The 16731-nt window shown below is 38.0% G+C and overlaps 2 protein-coding genes and 1 long non-coding RNA gene across 3 annotated transcripts in view; 2 read left to right on the forward strand and 1 right to left on the reverse strand.

The window, feature by feature from the left end:
* The first annotated feature begins 745 nt into the window (after positions 1-745).
* On the forward strand, positions 746-1976 carry LOC112638241. Its single transcript, XM_025409595.1, has 3 exons — positions 746-799; positions 1072-1733; positions 1936-1976. Exons 1-3 carry the CDS (start codon positions 768-770, stop codon positions 1974-1976), a joined length of 735 nt encoding a protein of 244 aa, XP_025265380.1. The 5' UTR covers positions 746-767.
* Positions 1977-2095: 119 nt separating this feature from the next.
* On the forward strand, positions 2096-6584 carry LOC105252236. Its single transcript, XM_025409605.1, has 5 exons — positions 2096-4075; positions 4450-4557; positions 4646-4861; positions 5413-5733; positions 5804-6584. The coding sequence occupies exons 1-5, from the start codon at positions 2141-2143 to the stop codon at positions 5951-5953; spliced, it is 2730 nt and encodes a 909-aa protein (XP_025265390.1). The 5' UTR covers positions 2096-2140; the 3' UTR covers positions 5954-6584.
* Positions 6585-15171: 8587 nt separating this feature from the next.
* LOC105252238 overlaps positions 15172-16731 on the reverse strand; it is a 53664-nt gene continuing 52104 nt past the window's right edge. Inside the window, exon 5 of the long non-coding RNA XR_889280.3 lies at positions 15172-15501. This is a non-coding gene — a long non-coding RNA (uncharacterized LOC105252238). The remainder of the gene's footprint in view (positions 15502-16731) is intronic.

A 16731-nucleotide genomic window follows, 5' to 3' on the forward strand; every position in this document is an offset into this window, starting at 1 on the left:
AATGTATTATTTTTTTCCGCAAAAAGTTACAAAAAAATTTATTTCACTTTTAATTCAACTTATTATTCAAAATGTAAATGATGTAAAGGTAATAAATCACTGATGAATGCAAATTATACTATATCTCTTCTTTTTTACTTCACTGAAGAAAACTAATAATGAAAATTAATTTCATTATATATTTATTAAAATTCATATGCATATTTTGCATTTATATGTATAAAATGTAAAGTATTTAAATGGTATGTATATCTTTTGGGATGAACTTGGATACTCTGGGATATCTTTGGATACTCTAGGAAATGTATGAATCTTAACAAGATAACAATTTAATGTCTCTTGGTATTATCTACAAGAGATACAATTTTGGTCATCTTTGAAAAGAGCGATGCTACAATCAGGGAGAGAAAATCTGGACGCGTTGAACATCAGTCGATGGTATAGAACTCGACAGTCTACACGCGATCAATACAAACTTCTAGGAAGTACTACCATCTCTTCCTAGTATTCAGAAGCTCGTCATGGAAATAATATCTGCAGTGCTTCACTATATTCCCCCAAAAGCTGTTTGTTTGATCGATAATAAAACTGGATACCTTCAGTAGTCCATATCGACAATCACAGGATGTCATCAGAAAATGGTTTAATTAAATATAAAAATTTTATTAGTGCAAATAACCTCATCAATCTATTACAGAGGCGTGAAAAATATCATAAAAATCTACAAGATGTCTCATCCATCAAAGCAGTCTAGACATGGCTACACAATGCATAAACTACGTGTTGTAGATGGAACAAAGTACGTTAATTAAATATACAAATAATATAGAAGTACAAAAAAGCTCATATCAGTTTTTGCTACAAATATAATTTTTAAGCATTAGAAAAATTTTATCGTTAATCACATTTATTGCATTAATACTTGAAGAAAAAAATCTGTAAGATAATTAATAATTAAATCTATAAATATATTAAGTATTTTATTAAATTATAATGACATATTGAAAATTATTAGATATTATTAGATTATTAGAATCTTTTTCTCATAAATAATGTATAATCTTGCTATAGATGGGACTATTCTTTTCCTAAGGCAAAAACATACTGGAAGAAGTTTTGCGACGATGAAGAAAAAAGGTTGATTAGAGTAAGAGATTCATTTCCAAAATCGTCCTATCTTCCTATTATTCCTACTTTGAACGATTCAGAAACAGATCTTTGTAATATCGTAGATTTTAACGCTCCTTCCCAACGCTTCGATGAGAACGTACTTCTCGTAGATCCGAAATCCTTTAAAGCCACAGATATTTCTCCAAAAATAGACGATAAGAATACTCGTCCTAACATAGAACCGATAGTTAAAATTTCCCCTCCCACGCCATTAAAAAAGAGATTAAAACACGATGCGGTTACGATCACCAAGACAAACACAGAGGAACATATTATTATAAAAAATAAGCGTACGATAAAAGAAGAAGATTCATATGAAGAATCAGAGGCCCTAGATGTTTCTTCAAAAAATTCTATCACGCCATATGACGGATCGGGAGACGGAAAAGTGTATTCAAAAAAAACGTGTCCGCATCACAAACACGAACCTGCCATAAAAATTTTCGACGATGATATCGAGAAATATTTGAGAGACGATCCGAGGGCTAGCATGTCATCGGATCAGAAATTGATTAAATTGCCGCTATTGCAGAATGCTTCTGATAAATATGATAAAATCAAAGGTAAAATAGCCTCTGTCGAAAATAAAACGATTAAAGAAATTACTTTGGCAGACAGGGAATTGAAATGTTATCCGGATAATGTTAATATTGATTTAACCGAAAAAGAAATTGCAAAAATAGAATTTAAAGAGGATAATGTATTAGATAAACGCCGTAATTTTAAACCTGATTTTCTTACATCAGATTTTAAATTTTCTCTTAGCAAAAAATCAAGAAAAGACAAAGAAATCAGAAAAGATATGAAAATTGCGTCATTTCCAAAATCGTTTCAGTCTAAAAATGATATTAAAACATCCGATAAATTAATAACAAAATGTCCAAAATTGCAGAATAATTTAAACATTCCTAAAACTGAAGAAAAGTTTATCGATGAATCAAAATGACTAGAAACAATATCTAATATTCAAATGCAATCTATGAAAACGATCGATAGCAAAACGCGAGAATTCTTAAATTATTCAAAGCAATGCGCGTACAAAGCTCTGAAACACATGATGCTGGAAAAAAATTTAAATTTCAAGCCCGAAATCTGGGAAGAAATGTCGGAGGTATCGCGCGCTTCCACCGACAGATCGATAGTAGATACAGACGACAAGTCAGACGTGGCCGAGAGCGAAAGTCCCGAATCCGGGACTCACAGCCCGGAGTCGCCTTTTTTCCGCGAAATGCAGAGGAGATTGAGAAAAACATGGGCTCCGAATATCGGGGAGCAAAGCATTCGGTATAAGCTCTTCAGATCAAGCTCCAGTAGGTCCTCGATGATCCTCGCGAAATCGTTGGCGAGGTCCTCCTTTAGCACAAAATTCGCCAGATACGAAACCAGGGAAAGCCGTTCGGCGAACATTTTAAGTGCTATTCCAAAGGTGTCGTGCTTTCAACGCAGGAACCGCGACAGATGCTTATCCTGCATGCATAAATCCCTGCGGAAGACGGACGCAACCGACAAAGCTGTCTCCTCGCAAACGATATTGCTAACGGAAATTGAGGCGAGAGACGACAGCGAGTCCAGCTCGGGCGAACTTCCGGAATTTCGCGAGGAATTACGGAAGATATATTTCCAAAAGAAAGATATTCCGAAAAATCTGGACAAAATTGAGACTCTATCGGACAAATCAACATCTTCCTCGTATCAAGCGGAACAAGAAGATACCGTGATTTCGACACCAAAGGTCGAATCGAATCAATCTAAGAACAAAACAGCAAAACCTGCCGAAAGCTTGCTATCGAAGAGTCCAAAGAGTTTGAAAGCCACTTCCATTTCCATCTCAATATCGTCGGAACCATCGAAAATTTCGTCCTCGGAAGTGCATACTTCTGACGACGAGACATCATCGCCGTTGGCATTGGACGACGATCCGTCGCGATACAAAAACATGGCGCCCTGTCACTTGCCCACAGTTCTACTGCCGAGTATGGAGCCTTTACGAGCTCTGAAACACAGAAGACCGACCACCATGGAGTCGCGAATCGCTCTTATGGAGAGTACGATAACAACGAAGGAGAAATCTGACGAGGAATATTACGATGACGCAAAACCTGCGGCCTCAAAAACATCGACGGAAAAATTGCAGCCAAAACCGGTCGGTGAAAAGCCTGAAAGACTCGGCGAAGAAAAGGATATATTCTTAAAGAGCCCGAGAACCCTTTTGAAAGTTAAGTCAGAGCAGCAGCTGATACCGCCAATCGTAAAATCTGCGCCAAAGGACAAACTAAAGAGGGGATATAGTTGCGCGAGCATCGAGGATTTATCGAAAGATCCTGCGAGAGGTACGTTCAAGAGTTCTCGAGGCGAGGCAGGAGATGGGCGAGAAGTAATCTCTTTCGCGGAGATAGATTTCGCGAAAGAGTCGGCCTTCTCTGACTCGGGGAGACGGACGGAATTACCGCTGTCAACGATCGCCGAAATTTCGCAATTTCTCGAGAAAACGAATCGAAGGGACGCGTCGGCCGCGATTATACTGGAAAGTTTGGCGGACGAATTCATCTCACGACTGATAAAATACCACGAGCACGCCGGCACGACAGCGTCGATGAGGCGTGCTAAATTAACCGCGAGATTAACAAAACTGCTGGCAGACTCGAAACGTTATTTGAACCCCGATAAGTTCCCGTCTGACCTTATTTTCTCCGCGCAACAGCCTCCCGCTTGCAACTCCCGTTTACTAAGACGTGTTCTGCCGCTCGATTCCTACAATCTCGTCGCGCCATTATTGGGCATGCCAATTTGGTATCCAAAAAGAATAAAAAAAGAGAAGGCTGTGGTGCATTATGAGAAAGAGCGAGAGGAAGAGGAAGAAGAAGAGGAAGAGGAAATAGAAGGTGCGATTCCCTTCGACTTAGTGGTACGTACGTCAAGAGATTCTATAACTATCGATTATCCTTATTATTATATTAATAGAATTCATAAAATAAATTTAAAATCGATTTCGCCCACTTATGAAAATGTTACATAATTAAAAAATTTTTAATATACAATTACATTTTTTGATAATTATCTCGTTTAAGTCAAATCTTTATTAAAATAAAATTTAATCGGAATTAAATTACATTTTTATTATACCATATATATTTTTTACGCGTCAGGCAAAAATGGATTAAAGATAAAGTAAAAAAAATGCAATATTTTATTTAATATTCTGAATGCTATCATTGTTCGGAGACTCAATTCGCTTTGTCGAGAGTCACCAATTGAAAGTAAGCTTTTATGCGCTCGCAGGTGCATCCCCCGACGACCAAAGATATTTCAACGAAAGAAGATGAGCACAAAGTAGGTCAGATGCGATCAAATCCTTATGCTCTCTTTTTGAAGAAACCACGACGCAAGGTACGACGAGAGACAAAATAATATTACCGACTTCGCACACTCTGAAATCATTGTCCGCGTTCTTTTAATTCACAATCTACCAACGCAGGTCATCACTTGGCGTCCATTAACAGCGGACGATCTCAAAGACTACGATCCCGAGGCCACTCTCGAAATGAGAGCCAAAAATATCACAGACAGAATATGCCACGACTTTTGCGAATGGCTGCGCGATTTAGGCGGTACCGATAAAGTCATCGACGAGGAAGTCCTCGGAGATATGTTCGAAATTGACTTCACAGCTGAGGCCAGTAGAACGATGGAGGTAGATAGAAACAAAGTGCGAAACGAACGCGAATCGTTATGTAATTTCGCGGTTCTCCCAAAATAGTCTTATTGCAGTAATGTGATGCATGATATAACGAGTAGTACGCGACGTACTTTCCGCTGCGGGACGAACACATGCGGGATTTGAATTATAACTTTAGCGTGAGATATTAGGAGGCCGACTGCGTTTACATCTCGCAAATAAAACGCGTCTTTCGTGAAGAAAGTGATTCTTCTCCCGTGAAAGAATATCGCGACTATATATTTAATAAATTAATATAAAAATCCAATTTTTTAATTTAACAACATATCAATAATTGATGGTCATCGCACATCAGTGATCGTCGTTTATTAATACTTATTATGTTACTAATGTTTATTAATATTCTAGCATTATTTATCATATTATATTTAATTTCTTTCTTAAATAAATCAGAGTAATTAGGTAAGAAACTTTTTCATATTGTTATGTCGTGAAATGCTAAAGACATAGAATTTCTTCCCGTGACATGTTTCATTATATTAATTACGCGCCTCTGTTTGAGACAGATGTCGATGAAGGAAATGCCGATGGTACCCAACGGGGTAGCCGCAGCGAGACAATGTCCTGATGCAAGCGAGCTTGCCATGACCAGGAAGCATCTGATTAGAGATGCTAAAGCTGAGAGTAAGCCGGTCAAAACAATGGCGTTTGGCACCGCGATACCCTGGAAGCTTCAATTTGTACCTCCCGGAAATCGGGTGAGAGAGAGATGGCTTCGCTGCGAAAACGTGATGCCAGATCTAGAGACGATGGATGTGGTCTGGGACGGCATAACGAATCTGGAAAGCGTCAAAGCTTTCGCGAAATGGTTCGGCGAGCATTCGAATGTAAGTTTGTCTTATTAAATCGCGCTCTAAAGGATGGATTTTCTTATTAATTGTGTACGTTATGTTTCAGATTTCGCTACCGGATGCACTGATGAGGGCGATGACCACTGATCCCGTTAAACACGCCATTAACGCCGACACTTATATGCAATTGGAAAGGGACGTCGAACAAATTGGTAATTTGAAAGTTCGCAACGACCATCAAAACTCGATCGCATGATGATGTAATCGACGAGGAGGATCAGCGCGTGAAAAGAGATCCGTCGACACTCCAAGTTGATTCCGTCATCGCGCCTGTATATCGGCGCCAAATACGTTCGTGTAACCGATACGACCACATGATGACACGACGCAGAACGCCCATTTCCTGTATGCGGCCAACGGTTAACCTCCGTAGCCGCCGTGGATGCTTCAATCGCAAACAATTCCCAGCGAAATTTCGACAAACGTTCAATTACGAAACCTAATTTTCTGCTAATGATCGTCGCGTTTAGCCTCGCTCGCGAATTGTAACGTAAATAGAAATCAAATCATTTTTTTTTGTTCGTCGGATTTCGTTCGTATCTCTCGAATCAAAATATATGGATCGTTAAAAGGCGCGAGCGTTTATACCTGGACCATCATTCCTGATTTCGCGTGTAGATTGGATTAACAGTCCGATTTCACGGCACGAATTAATTCATTGGCAACGCAGCGCACTAATGCCTTGCATTTCACTGCACCAATTATCGATCACTCAAGTTTCATTGCATCGAACTTCATTAAATACGCGCGCATATAATAATAATTGCAATATTAATAACATTCATTCATTAATAATAGCAATCTGTTATCAATATACATGATAAGTAATCGGCAAAATACATATTTTTTTCGACAATAAAAAAAGTTCTATGATATATTTGAAACTTGTCAATTTTAATTAAAAATGAAATCATTGTAAATATAAATAACGATATATAAAAAACAATAATTCCTCGAAAAAAAAATAATGAAATGACAACGCAAAACAAAAAGCAGGTGGATGAAACTTAAAGCCGACGATTTCGCATCGACGAGTTGTCTAGCGAAATAATGTAAACGAGCCGGGATGAAATATTGGAAACGTATCACAGACGCCGGATGTCCTGACAGTGTCTGCTTACGACAGAAAACGGTGCCTTAGACCCGCTGGTAACGGCGGCAGCGAGGGAGAAAAAAACCTCGGAGCTCGCCTCGTTTGTGCGATATATCCTCCTCGTTGTGGGACGCGTATATTTCCTCGCTATAATTTTTCTCTCGTTTCTCTCGCGCGCGATATAGCGCGTCATTCAAAATTATATCGCGTCGACAAACGAAGAGTCATTATAGCACGACGAGATGTCGTAGTAATGGCTAAAATCGCCGGTCTCGCTTCGATAATATGGGTCGAGGCAATACGAGGCGAGAACAAAAAAAAAGGGTCCAGAGAGGATTCAGAGAGAAGAGCGATACGATGAGTTTGCCGCTTCAAATCCGGCTTCTCTCACTCTCTTTCTCTTTCCACTCCCTTTCTCTCCCTCTGTTTGCTTTTAATATTTGCCTAACTTTTTTCCTACATACCAGCACATAAAAACATAAAGCGTTATTTCGTTTTGCGTTGCGCGCTTCGTTAAATATTTGGATACTTGGCGGTATTTAGATGGCACGTCAAAAAAAAAGTGATTAACCCATTTCCCTCAGATATTTCATTTTTTAAACATTTCATCGATTTATTTTCTTAAACGGAATGTTTAAGTGCAATCCGATATGCTTACTAGTGCAATCTTTATTAGATATTAATGATTACGAAAATTCAAAATTGTTAAGTAAAAATCTAGAAAAGCTCGTTAGACAAAAGAACTAAAAATTTATCATTCAAAATGTTAATAGTAATTGAATCATAATTATATATTAACATATATAAATATATAATTAAAATATATTATTTCAGTAACATATTCGTTCCTTATAAGAAACAATAAATCTCCAAAAAAAAATTAACTCGAGAAAAATAGATTAGCGCATTTTTTTTCGATAATAATCGTAACTGTTCAGTCGTCGATACTAACGAGAATGCTACTGAAAAATCTCGAACTTGGAAGATACAACCCTCATTGTTTTTTTTTACCCCTTTCCGAGAAATCTGCCGGTGAGTCACGAACTTTACGAGAAGAAGGAAAACGAGGGAAAGAGGGGCTTCTAAAAAGGAGACAGAAAGGGAATCGGAAGCGTACCGAGTACGACCCGACGGACAACTGGACGAGAGGGCAGGAGAGAGAAAACGAAGGGAGAGTTTAGAGTCATCATTGGCCATTGGCCATCCGTTTCGCTCCACTTGGGACGAAGGATCCCGTTCGACCGAGAAATTTAACAAGGCGCACGCTCCCGACTGACAATAGCCAACTTTCCTGATCCCCGCGCGCGTACCCGGGTTTTAATTACTTCAATTTGAGTCCGAGCTTGCCCCGCGATTTGCGACGAGAATTCGACCGATAGCCGATTTGAACTTAACGATTTTTATATAGACTGTCAGTCCCGAAAATAGAACATGCATTGGATGGTGTTAGATAAAAGTGAGTTAACTCGCCGGACGCTGGTTTCGAATCAAGAACGCAGAATTTCGCCACATCGATCCAACTATATATAACAAAATACGTTGCGCGAATTTTATCACAGCTGATTTTTTATAACGTATTTTATATCATTGATTCAATCAAATATAGCGATTGCAAACTGTTACTGTTACTTTTATCGGATTTAATCGATTCGATTGCATGTCAAGAAGACTCTTTTTATATCTTATCACGAAGACTAAAGCAAATTGAATTTAATTCGTGTATCGATTTCGATTAAAATTATGCAACGCAAGAGAGAGATAAAAATATCGATATACGCATCATTTCTCGTATAATTTTCCTTCAGCTGTTCCCAGCGCGAGAGTTTATATCACGCGATAAATTCGCGTGACGTTACATTCTCACGATACGTAGCTCGCTATAATATACGCGATTCATTCTCGATGGCTTGTGCAACTATTGGGCGCGCACGCCTCTATTGCATAATACGCCATGAATGTAAAATAAGACGCGGTCGCTTCACTCGTTCGTTCTCTCGATGATTATCGTTACCGTTATTGTGGAGCATTTTTGAAAAAAAGCCCTCATTGAAAGCGACACTTGACATTTCGATCATCTTATTCAGCTTCATCGCACAACTGCCGATACCGAGAGAATCCTAAGTGCGCGAGCAATCGAATCGATCGTGCTGTGTCTTTTTTTTAGTCTCTGCCTCTTAACCCGTATAAAACGAGACCTTTTCAGATATTGTTCACAATTATTCAAGTAATATTTCGAAATATAATATTTTTCACAGAACTGCTTGAAATTAATAAACAAGCGTCTGCTATCTCAAATACAATAAATGTAAGAAGGTGTGGCGAGTCTGCGATATTTTGTACACACGTCAGAGATACGGAGCTACCGGGCGATTCGCTTCGTTACCTGCGAGCGATATACGACAGAGAGAGCAAAATACACACACATACACATACCCATTCACAAATCAGATGAGAAACGCTTCCTGCCGACTGTTCGAGCTCGTTCGACCTATTGTCATAAAGTTCCCGATAGTATACGTTGTCAGCGCGACGCCTACGTAAATGTATAAGTGCAGTAATAATAATGAATGAATAAATGCTAATCCATGGAAACTATCAGATCAAAAGCAAAGTATTCTTGCTTTCGGTGACGTCATTTTTTTTTCCGATTATTTTGTGTATGTATTTCTAATTAAAACTTTAAATTTGCTTTTCATATTCTTGTTTGTCCAGGAATTCTGTGCGTAACACGCATTGAATGAAATCCAATTGAATTTTCGAGACATCTAGGCCAATAGGTATATAGCGGATAGCGACTTTTTCCGTATGTTATCTAAAATAAAATCGACAAGATATACAATAGAGGCTCCCATGTATAAAGTGCAGATTAAATAAAAAGTAGGAGAAAATTATACGGAGCAAAGCAAGCAACCAGGTAAACGATCAGAGATAAATAAATTTGAAAATTTATGCATATCATTATACATACATATATTATACGAAATTCACGATAATATTTCTTTACTTGTTTGACTCTCATTTATATTAATTTCGAAGTGAAGACTGCATTTTTTTTTTAGAGACTATGATTTTTAATAAATGATTGTTACTTCATTGTTATCTACTCGATTACTGCACTTACCGAATGATTTTGTTTCAATAAGAGAAAGAACACGGCTTGTTGCGATTTATCGTCGGATTCGAGGAACTCTGCGCGATTCCGTGCAGAGGATTACCGCTCATCGTAATGGGCTTCGTCCAACATCCGGTCGCATCCGGAAGGCCGCGCCCGTCACGGTTGCTCCCGACGTCGTTACATCAGCCGAGCTGCGCGACGAGGCGCACGATTCTTCTGTTTCGCTCGTGCGTCACGTAGTATTGTTGTTAAAAGTATGCCGATGGCGACTACCACGCGACACACCGTGCCAGTCTATCGATATCCTTTTGACCTGAGTGACATCCCGATAAGCCGCGGAAGCGAGTAACGAATCGCATCTCGCGGAAAGAAGTTAGTCAATTTTCGCGGAGTGAAAAAGGTTGACAAGCAATCGCTTTCTCGTTTCAATCGTCAATTTCAATCTTAATTATCGAAGTTCGCATCAAGAATCTTCTTACTTTGTATTGATTCCTTTTTAAATTTGTCTTAAAATCAATAAGTCTCATATCTCTTCCTTTATTTATTAGTTCCTGTATTTATTTATTAATTGTTTAAATTAAACCACATTAATTAATTATGTGTTGAAGATCAATTTCGTAATGTAAGGCTGATATAGCTGATGTAAAGTGACCAACCATATGATTTTTATTTCTCTCTCCACGCTTCGGTAAACGTGTAATTTTAACGAAGTAACAGTGCACTGATGAGGCAACGAGTCGTTTCGTTATTATGTGCAAAAGTGGACATTAAAATCGCGCGAACTGATGCACGTTTCTCCGATTGTTAAGCACGAGATGCACAGAGGAATCTTTACGGCGGAACAATTCGAGGGACAGCCAGGACACGTGACCAAGGAGCTTCTCATCCGTCGAACGTGAGCAAAATAATTAGACAGAAACATAAAAGAAAAGACACGACAAAAAAAGGCGCTGATAGCGTGAAAAATTCTTTTTCGACGCTCTTCCGACCGATTTAATCAGCCTCAGTAAGATACATGCTTAGGCCTTGCGTTAATTCATCGTCTTTACGGTGATGAGCTGTAATAAAAATTGCTCAATATATTTTTAAGAATAATGGCTCGACAATAATGATTTTTGAGACAACTCAATCATAATTTTCAGACTTTTACAAGATTAACATTGAATTTTTATCAGTTATTAATTGTTCGAACATATAAAATTCTACGAGTCTTTTTTTTAATCAATATTTGACTAAAATCTATTCTTTTCTTCGCGCGATTCTTTCCAATTTTTAATATTAATTATCTTGATAACTAATAAATCAAAATTTTAACACACACATATAATAATAATTTAAATAAATTATCTTATTTGCACGCCGCGATTTGCTAAAATTCTAGTTTAGTTGGCCTAATCGTTGTTAGCGCGACGATTAATGTTACTATCAAATTAACCTTAGGTTAAGCCGTCGTGTAAATGGAATTGCGAGACGACCGAGCAAATTACCCAGTTGCCTCTAGGGCGGATATTGCGCTGCTCCGAATTATCGATTGTGAATTCAAAAAGCGGCCGCGCAATCGGAGGGGACTTTGAAGCACGAGAGCTTCCATGTATTCCGGCGAATACTTCGAAAAGTTATTACGAACGAAGTCCCAATTAAACTTCCCCGTGATTACTTCTCTAGCGGACGGTTACAAGGACCATGACATCTGCTAAATATACGGAACTCTTGACGTGGCTTGTATGATATAATTAACAGAGATTTAAAAGTATACACGCGTTGATGAAGACTGCAGATCGTTAAACCGATTCATCCATTATATATATATCAATATATATTTTCTCTTCTATAAAATACTAAAATTATATCTGGGTAGGATATTTACATATGTTTTATTATAGAATATAACTCTGAAAATAAGATATAATATCTTTACGAAATGATTCAAGAATATCTATAGTAATTTAAATTTTTCTTATTCAAGGATTTACATGGCTTATAAAATATTAATCAAACAAATCTGCGAAATTTAAAAGCTATGTATTTTCTAGATTTACATTATCTGAAACATTTTAAATAATTAAATAAATAAATTTGTTATGTAGAAAGTTATATAATTTTTTATGCTTCATTAAAAAAATATTTATAATTAATTAATAATTGAAAACAATCATCATAAACAAAAAGAATCGAAATATTTATTTAGAAAACTTTCAATTATTATTTTATTATGGAATTAATAAAACTTTATTGTGTTAACTCTTACTCTGAAGTTTTAATTAAATGTAATGTGAACAACTTTTAAACATAAACACAAATGAAATTTTGCATAAATGGTAATTTTGCATAATAGTATTATAATTTATTTGATTTATCTTTGATAAGTTATTTACTTAATCTTTTTATAAAAATTAGCTTCTGCTAATATTTTAAAACATATACATATTTAACTGAAGGAATCTTAACTTTCCGTTGCAATTCTAATGTTTTATTTTAATTATAAACAATTATTGTTATAATTTACTATTTATTGTAAACTTTGATAAAGTAGCTGTCGGTCGTAAATAAACTTAGCTTTATAGAACCGGATTACATAGTAATATCGAATCGTGCGAGTCGTAAGTGTAGACCGCAAGCGTTTCCGTTATCCAGTTGTAGGAAAGCCGGATAACGTGGCGCACAGTCCTGGCTCCTGTCCCATTCGATCCTTCCAGAGCTTCGCGAGGTAGTTCTCCGCCCGTTTCGTATTGGAATGCGGGTGTTACGGAGAATCCATAGGGAACTACGTACTGCATCTGCAGGACAGTAACGTGACTACCGGCGTCATCGTAGAGAAGGCCACAAAATGTATTTACATATCGAGCCTTGGTCAAAGCCTTTACTTTGCGCGGCTGTCCGCTATGCATCGGAGACGTTCACGACACCTCAATCTCTTATTCGACCGAATTTAGAATGAGCTCGTCCTGCATCGCATCGTCAATAGCGACGCCCGACATTGCGATAACGATTATTAAATCAATCTTTGATGACGAATTTCTGCTCTTTTTATAAAATGTTGTGATGTAAGAGAATTGAGAGAGATGCAAGCGAATTAGAAAATTTAATTTGAAAAGTTATTTAAAGATGTGGGATAATTTTTTGTAAACACAAACGAAAATTTAAAAAATTTAAAGGGATAAAAATCGTAAGTAATTTTAGCAAAAAATTCGCGATATAGGAAAAAAATAGTGCAAAAATTCAAAAAGAAAGAAGTATAAAAGAAAATGGCAAGACAAAAAAATTCAGTCTATTCAATCAATAAATTAATAACTCGTGTATCATATTTCTACACAATTTACGAATAATTTAAGCAAAGATGAAAAAATATAAATCAACCGATAGTGAATTATTTGCGTTGTATGTGTGTGTATTTCAATATAAAAGATTATTAAAAAATTTTATTTAGGTCAAGCATAAAGAGAGGGAGAGGGAGTAATAAATTTTTAATTTAGGAAATTCAAGCGCAGTACATATAATGTCCAACTTATACATCAATAATAATAACGCTAAAATATCGTTATATACTGCTTAAAGTCGCATTACTCTGCTGCAAAACTGACGTGCGCAGCAAAATGGAACTTTGCCTCAGAAATTGGCTCCTCGCCTTCTCGACGAGTTTCTAGTGCACCGGGAAATTCCATTTTTCTTTTTTTGTCTCTCCAGCTATCTATCGCTCGTCGATATAGTACGTTCTCCTTTCTCGAATTTCACATGCATCGTATCGGCGATCGATTACTTGTTAAAGTGCGGTTAACGAGTGACAACGAAATTGTCGTGATAACGTTTGCATTTAGACAGGAGAAGGAAGCCCGGGTCGCCCGGCAAATGGCGATGGGAGCTCGCGATTCTCGCCATTTTTCACCATTTTCAAAAGCTATAAGCCCGTGGGATCGAATCCCACGGCAAGCATCCCGCGGCGAAAGCCGCGCTCGAGCCGGTTCTCTGACAGGCGAAGGGGGGTAATTGCGCGTCGGTGCTGACTTATAGCTTCTAAATCAGTGTCGGCCGGATTCACCCCTTGTGCCATCGCCTCGTGCCAAACAACCTTTGCGAAACTTTCGGGATAAAGCGACGCTCGGTTTCACCGCTGCTCGATTACGGGCGTGTCGACCAGACACGCTACCGATAAGGATGTCGTCGATCGATTTATCGTTCAAAAATAATAAGACAGACAATCTAAAAATAACTTTATACATTTTTTCTCTCGGTATGAAAAATTAAGGAAAGATATCGCGATCGACAAATTTGACGTTGGAAGAGAACACATTAATTTTGACATATCTCGTGTATCAACAATATTAAGAGAGTAGTCTTTCTCGTGATATAATACATATAAATTTTCTCGTTCTCATACGTAAAAATTTGCAAAGATTTGCAAAGTTCTATCACATTCCATCTGCCAGGAAGCATCGACAGCCGCTAAACCGAGTTTGTCGGCGAACAATTAGCCAAGTTTCGATTGTGTTCGCTTTCGCGTTTCTATTGCGGAAGTATCGCGAATCTTTTAGGCAAGAGAAAGAGGGAGATAGAGCAACGAGATTCCGAGCCTCCCTCGCTTTTCAGCGGTTGAACTTTATTTTAAGCGATATTTCTCTCTAATTATCTCCGTACTATGCGAGAGGCGCGAGCCGCCGCTATGTTTACGGCGCATGTTGGGCGCGTCTCGAAACTATAAACATTAAAAAGGATCGAGGCGCCAAAGTTAGCGCCCTCCACCTCATCCTCCTGCATCTCATCTACTTGCTCCTGTTTCCTTCCCTTACTGCTCTCTTCCTTTCGCTCTGGAAACTGAAGAACTTCCAAGACCCATTTCGAGGGAAAACTTGGAAAATTAAACGCCACGACGGTATTGCCTGTATCGTTCAACACTGGAGAAAAAAACGGTAGCAAATGGTTAACAATAACGCGCCGAGGTACATCGCCGATTCCTAAGTATCGCATTCGTACCTGATAACGCATCTGCGTACGCGGCTTGCGATACGATTCTAATAGCGACGCGGTTAACTTTTTAATTGAGAAAAGTGAAATACATAAACCTCGCCTGAAAATGGCGCCGTTTGGCTTTACGAGCGCTCTTTATCCTCTGAACGCGTGTTTCGCGCGCAAAAACGATCCTATCAGATAATATATAGGCTACATAACCGGAACTTTTTCAATGTCCGAGATTTTCATGTTGAACACGCACCTGTCAGAATTTCATATAATGGCTAAAATTGTTCTCGCGTAATTTAAATAAGTTCACGATTGAGCCTTGTCGATACGGCCTTGTCTCCACACAAATGCGGAATAGAAATAGGACAGAATAAAATTAGCGGAATCTCCCGGGAACGCCCAAGTAATTATGTGTAATTTATATTACTCATCATTGATATGCAAATCATGCGGACCATACGTGCCCATTATGCCATCTGTCACTCTAATTCCATCGTTTATCTAGAGTTCTCTTGCCGCCATTTTTTTCCTTCGACACATTGTATGTTCGAATTGGGAAAAATCGTAAAGTTGCTTCAATTTTCTAAAAAAAAGTAAAATAAAATTCACGTAAAATAAATAGCTATGCAAATTTTTAAACTCGAAATTAAACAATATCTCGAAGAAGCATGTTTTTTTAACAGTTTAATACTACATATCTAGTATTAAATACGCGTTATACATCGCGCGACATCATTCAATGTTTAATATATTATATTTCAACAATTCGATGTTTGAATTATTAAAAGAAAGTACTTTTAATAATTTTAAAAAGCTTAATGAACTTTTAATGAACTTTATTTATAAGAGATCCGAAGAGAAAAATATAAAAATGATTGATCGAAATAGATGAACTTTATTCCATCGTTAGAGCAAAATTGATTGACCAATCAATGTTGTATTACATTAACATAACATAAATATTTAAATCTGTATGACTCGACGCAGATGCTAAATATGTCATAATTAAAGCTCGCGTTATATTCTCATGAAAGACAAGTAGACTACAAATTTATCAAAGAATCTATCATTAAAAGACAAAGGCGATGAACGTGGGAGAGAAGGAGAGAAAGAAAGAGAGAAAGAGGGAGCCGTAGTATAACAACGCGAGCGCACGACAAACGGCGAGACAGAGAGAACGAGAAAGGATGCCGACGGTAGAAGAACAGAGAGGCGACAGCTTAGATACGGCTGAATTGGTCAGTGGCGTCAGTCTTTTGATCTAAACTAAAATACAAGCCCGAAACAACGGCCAAAGCAAATCTGCTCAAAGTGCCTGTCCTCTTCAAAGTACTTGGTTTCGTCTATCTCGCTTCGCCCCGCGCGCGATGGCATACCCCAATGACCAATTATCTTTGTATCTTTGCCGATGACAAGCGAACCGCGAGTAAACTGTCAACGGGGGGGAAAGGGTTTAGGTACGTGTCGGTCTATCGGATAAGGGGGTTGGTACACACTGACTCTCCCTCTCCCTCTCTCTCTTTCTCTCTTTCTCTTTCACTGTCGATCATTCTTTTCTCCTCTCCTGCAATCTCTTCTCGCGCGTTTTCTTTTCTTTTTTTTTCCCTCTTTTCGCATTCCTAATTTCATTTTCATCGGTCGTCGGTTCTACGCGCGTTTTGTCGTACAGTTCAGTCGAAACAATGGTTTGCCTCGAGGCGAATCAAATCGAAAGCGAATTAAATCTCCCTGCCATCCCGCGCTACCCTTTTTCCCCCCTTCTCGCAACTTGTGACTCTTCGTCTTCGAGAAAGGTACTTCGAACGTCGAATTT

The sequence above is a fragment of the Camponotus floridanus genome, unplaced genomic scaffold (assembly GCF_003227725.1).
Source record: "Camponotus floridanus strain SB8 unplaced genomic scaffold, Cflo_v7.5 scaffold27, whole genome shotgun sequence".
NCBI lineage: Eukaryota > Metazoa > Arthropoda > Insecta > Hymenoptera > Formicidae > Camponotus > Camponotus floridanus.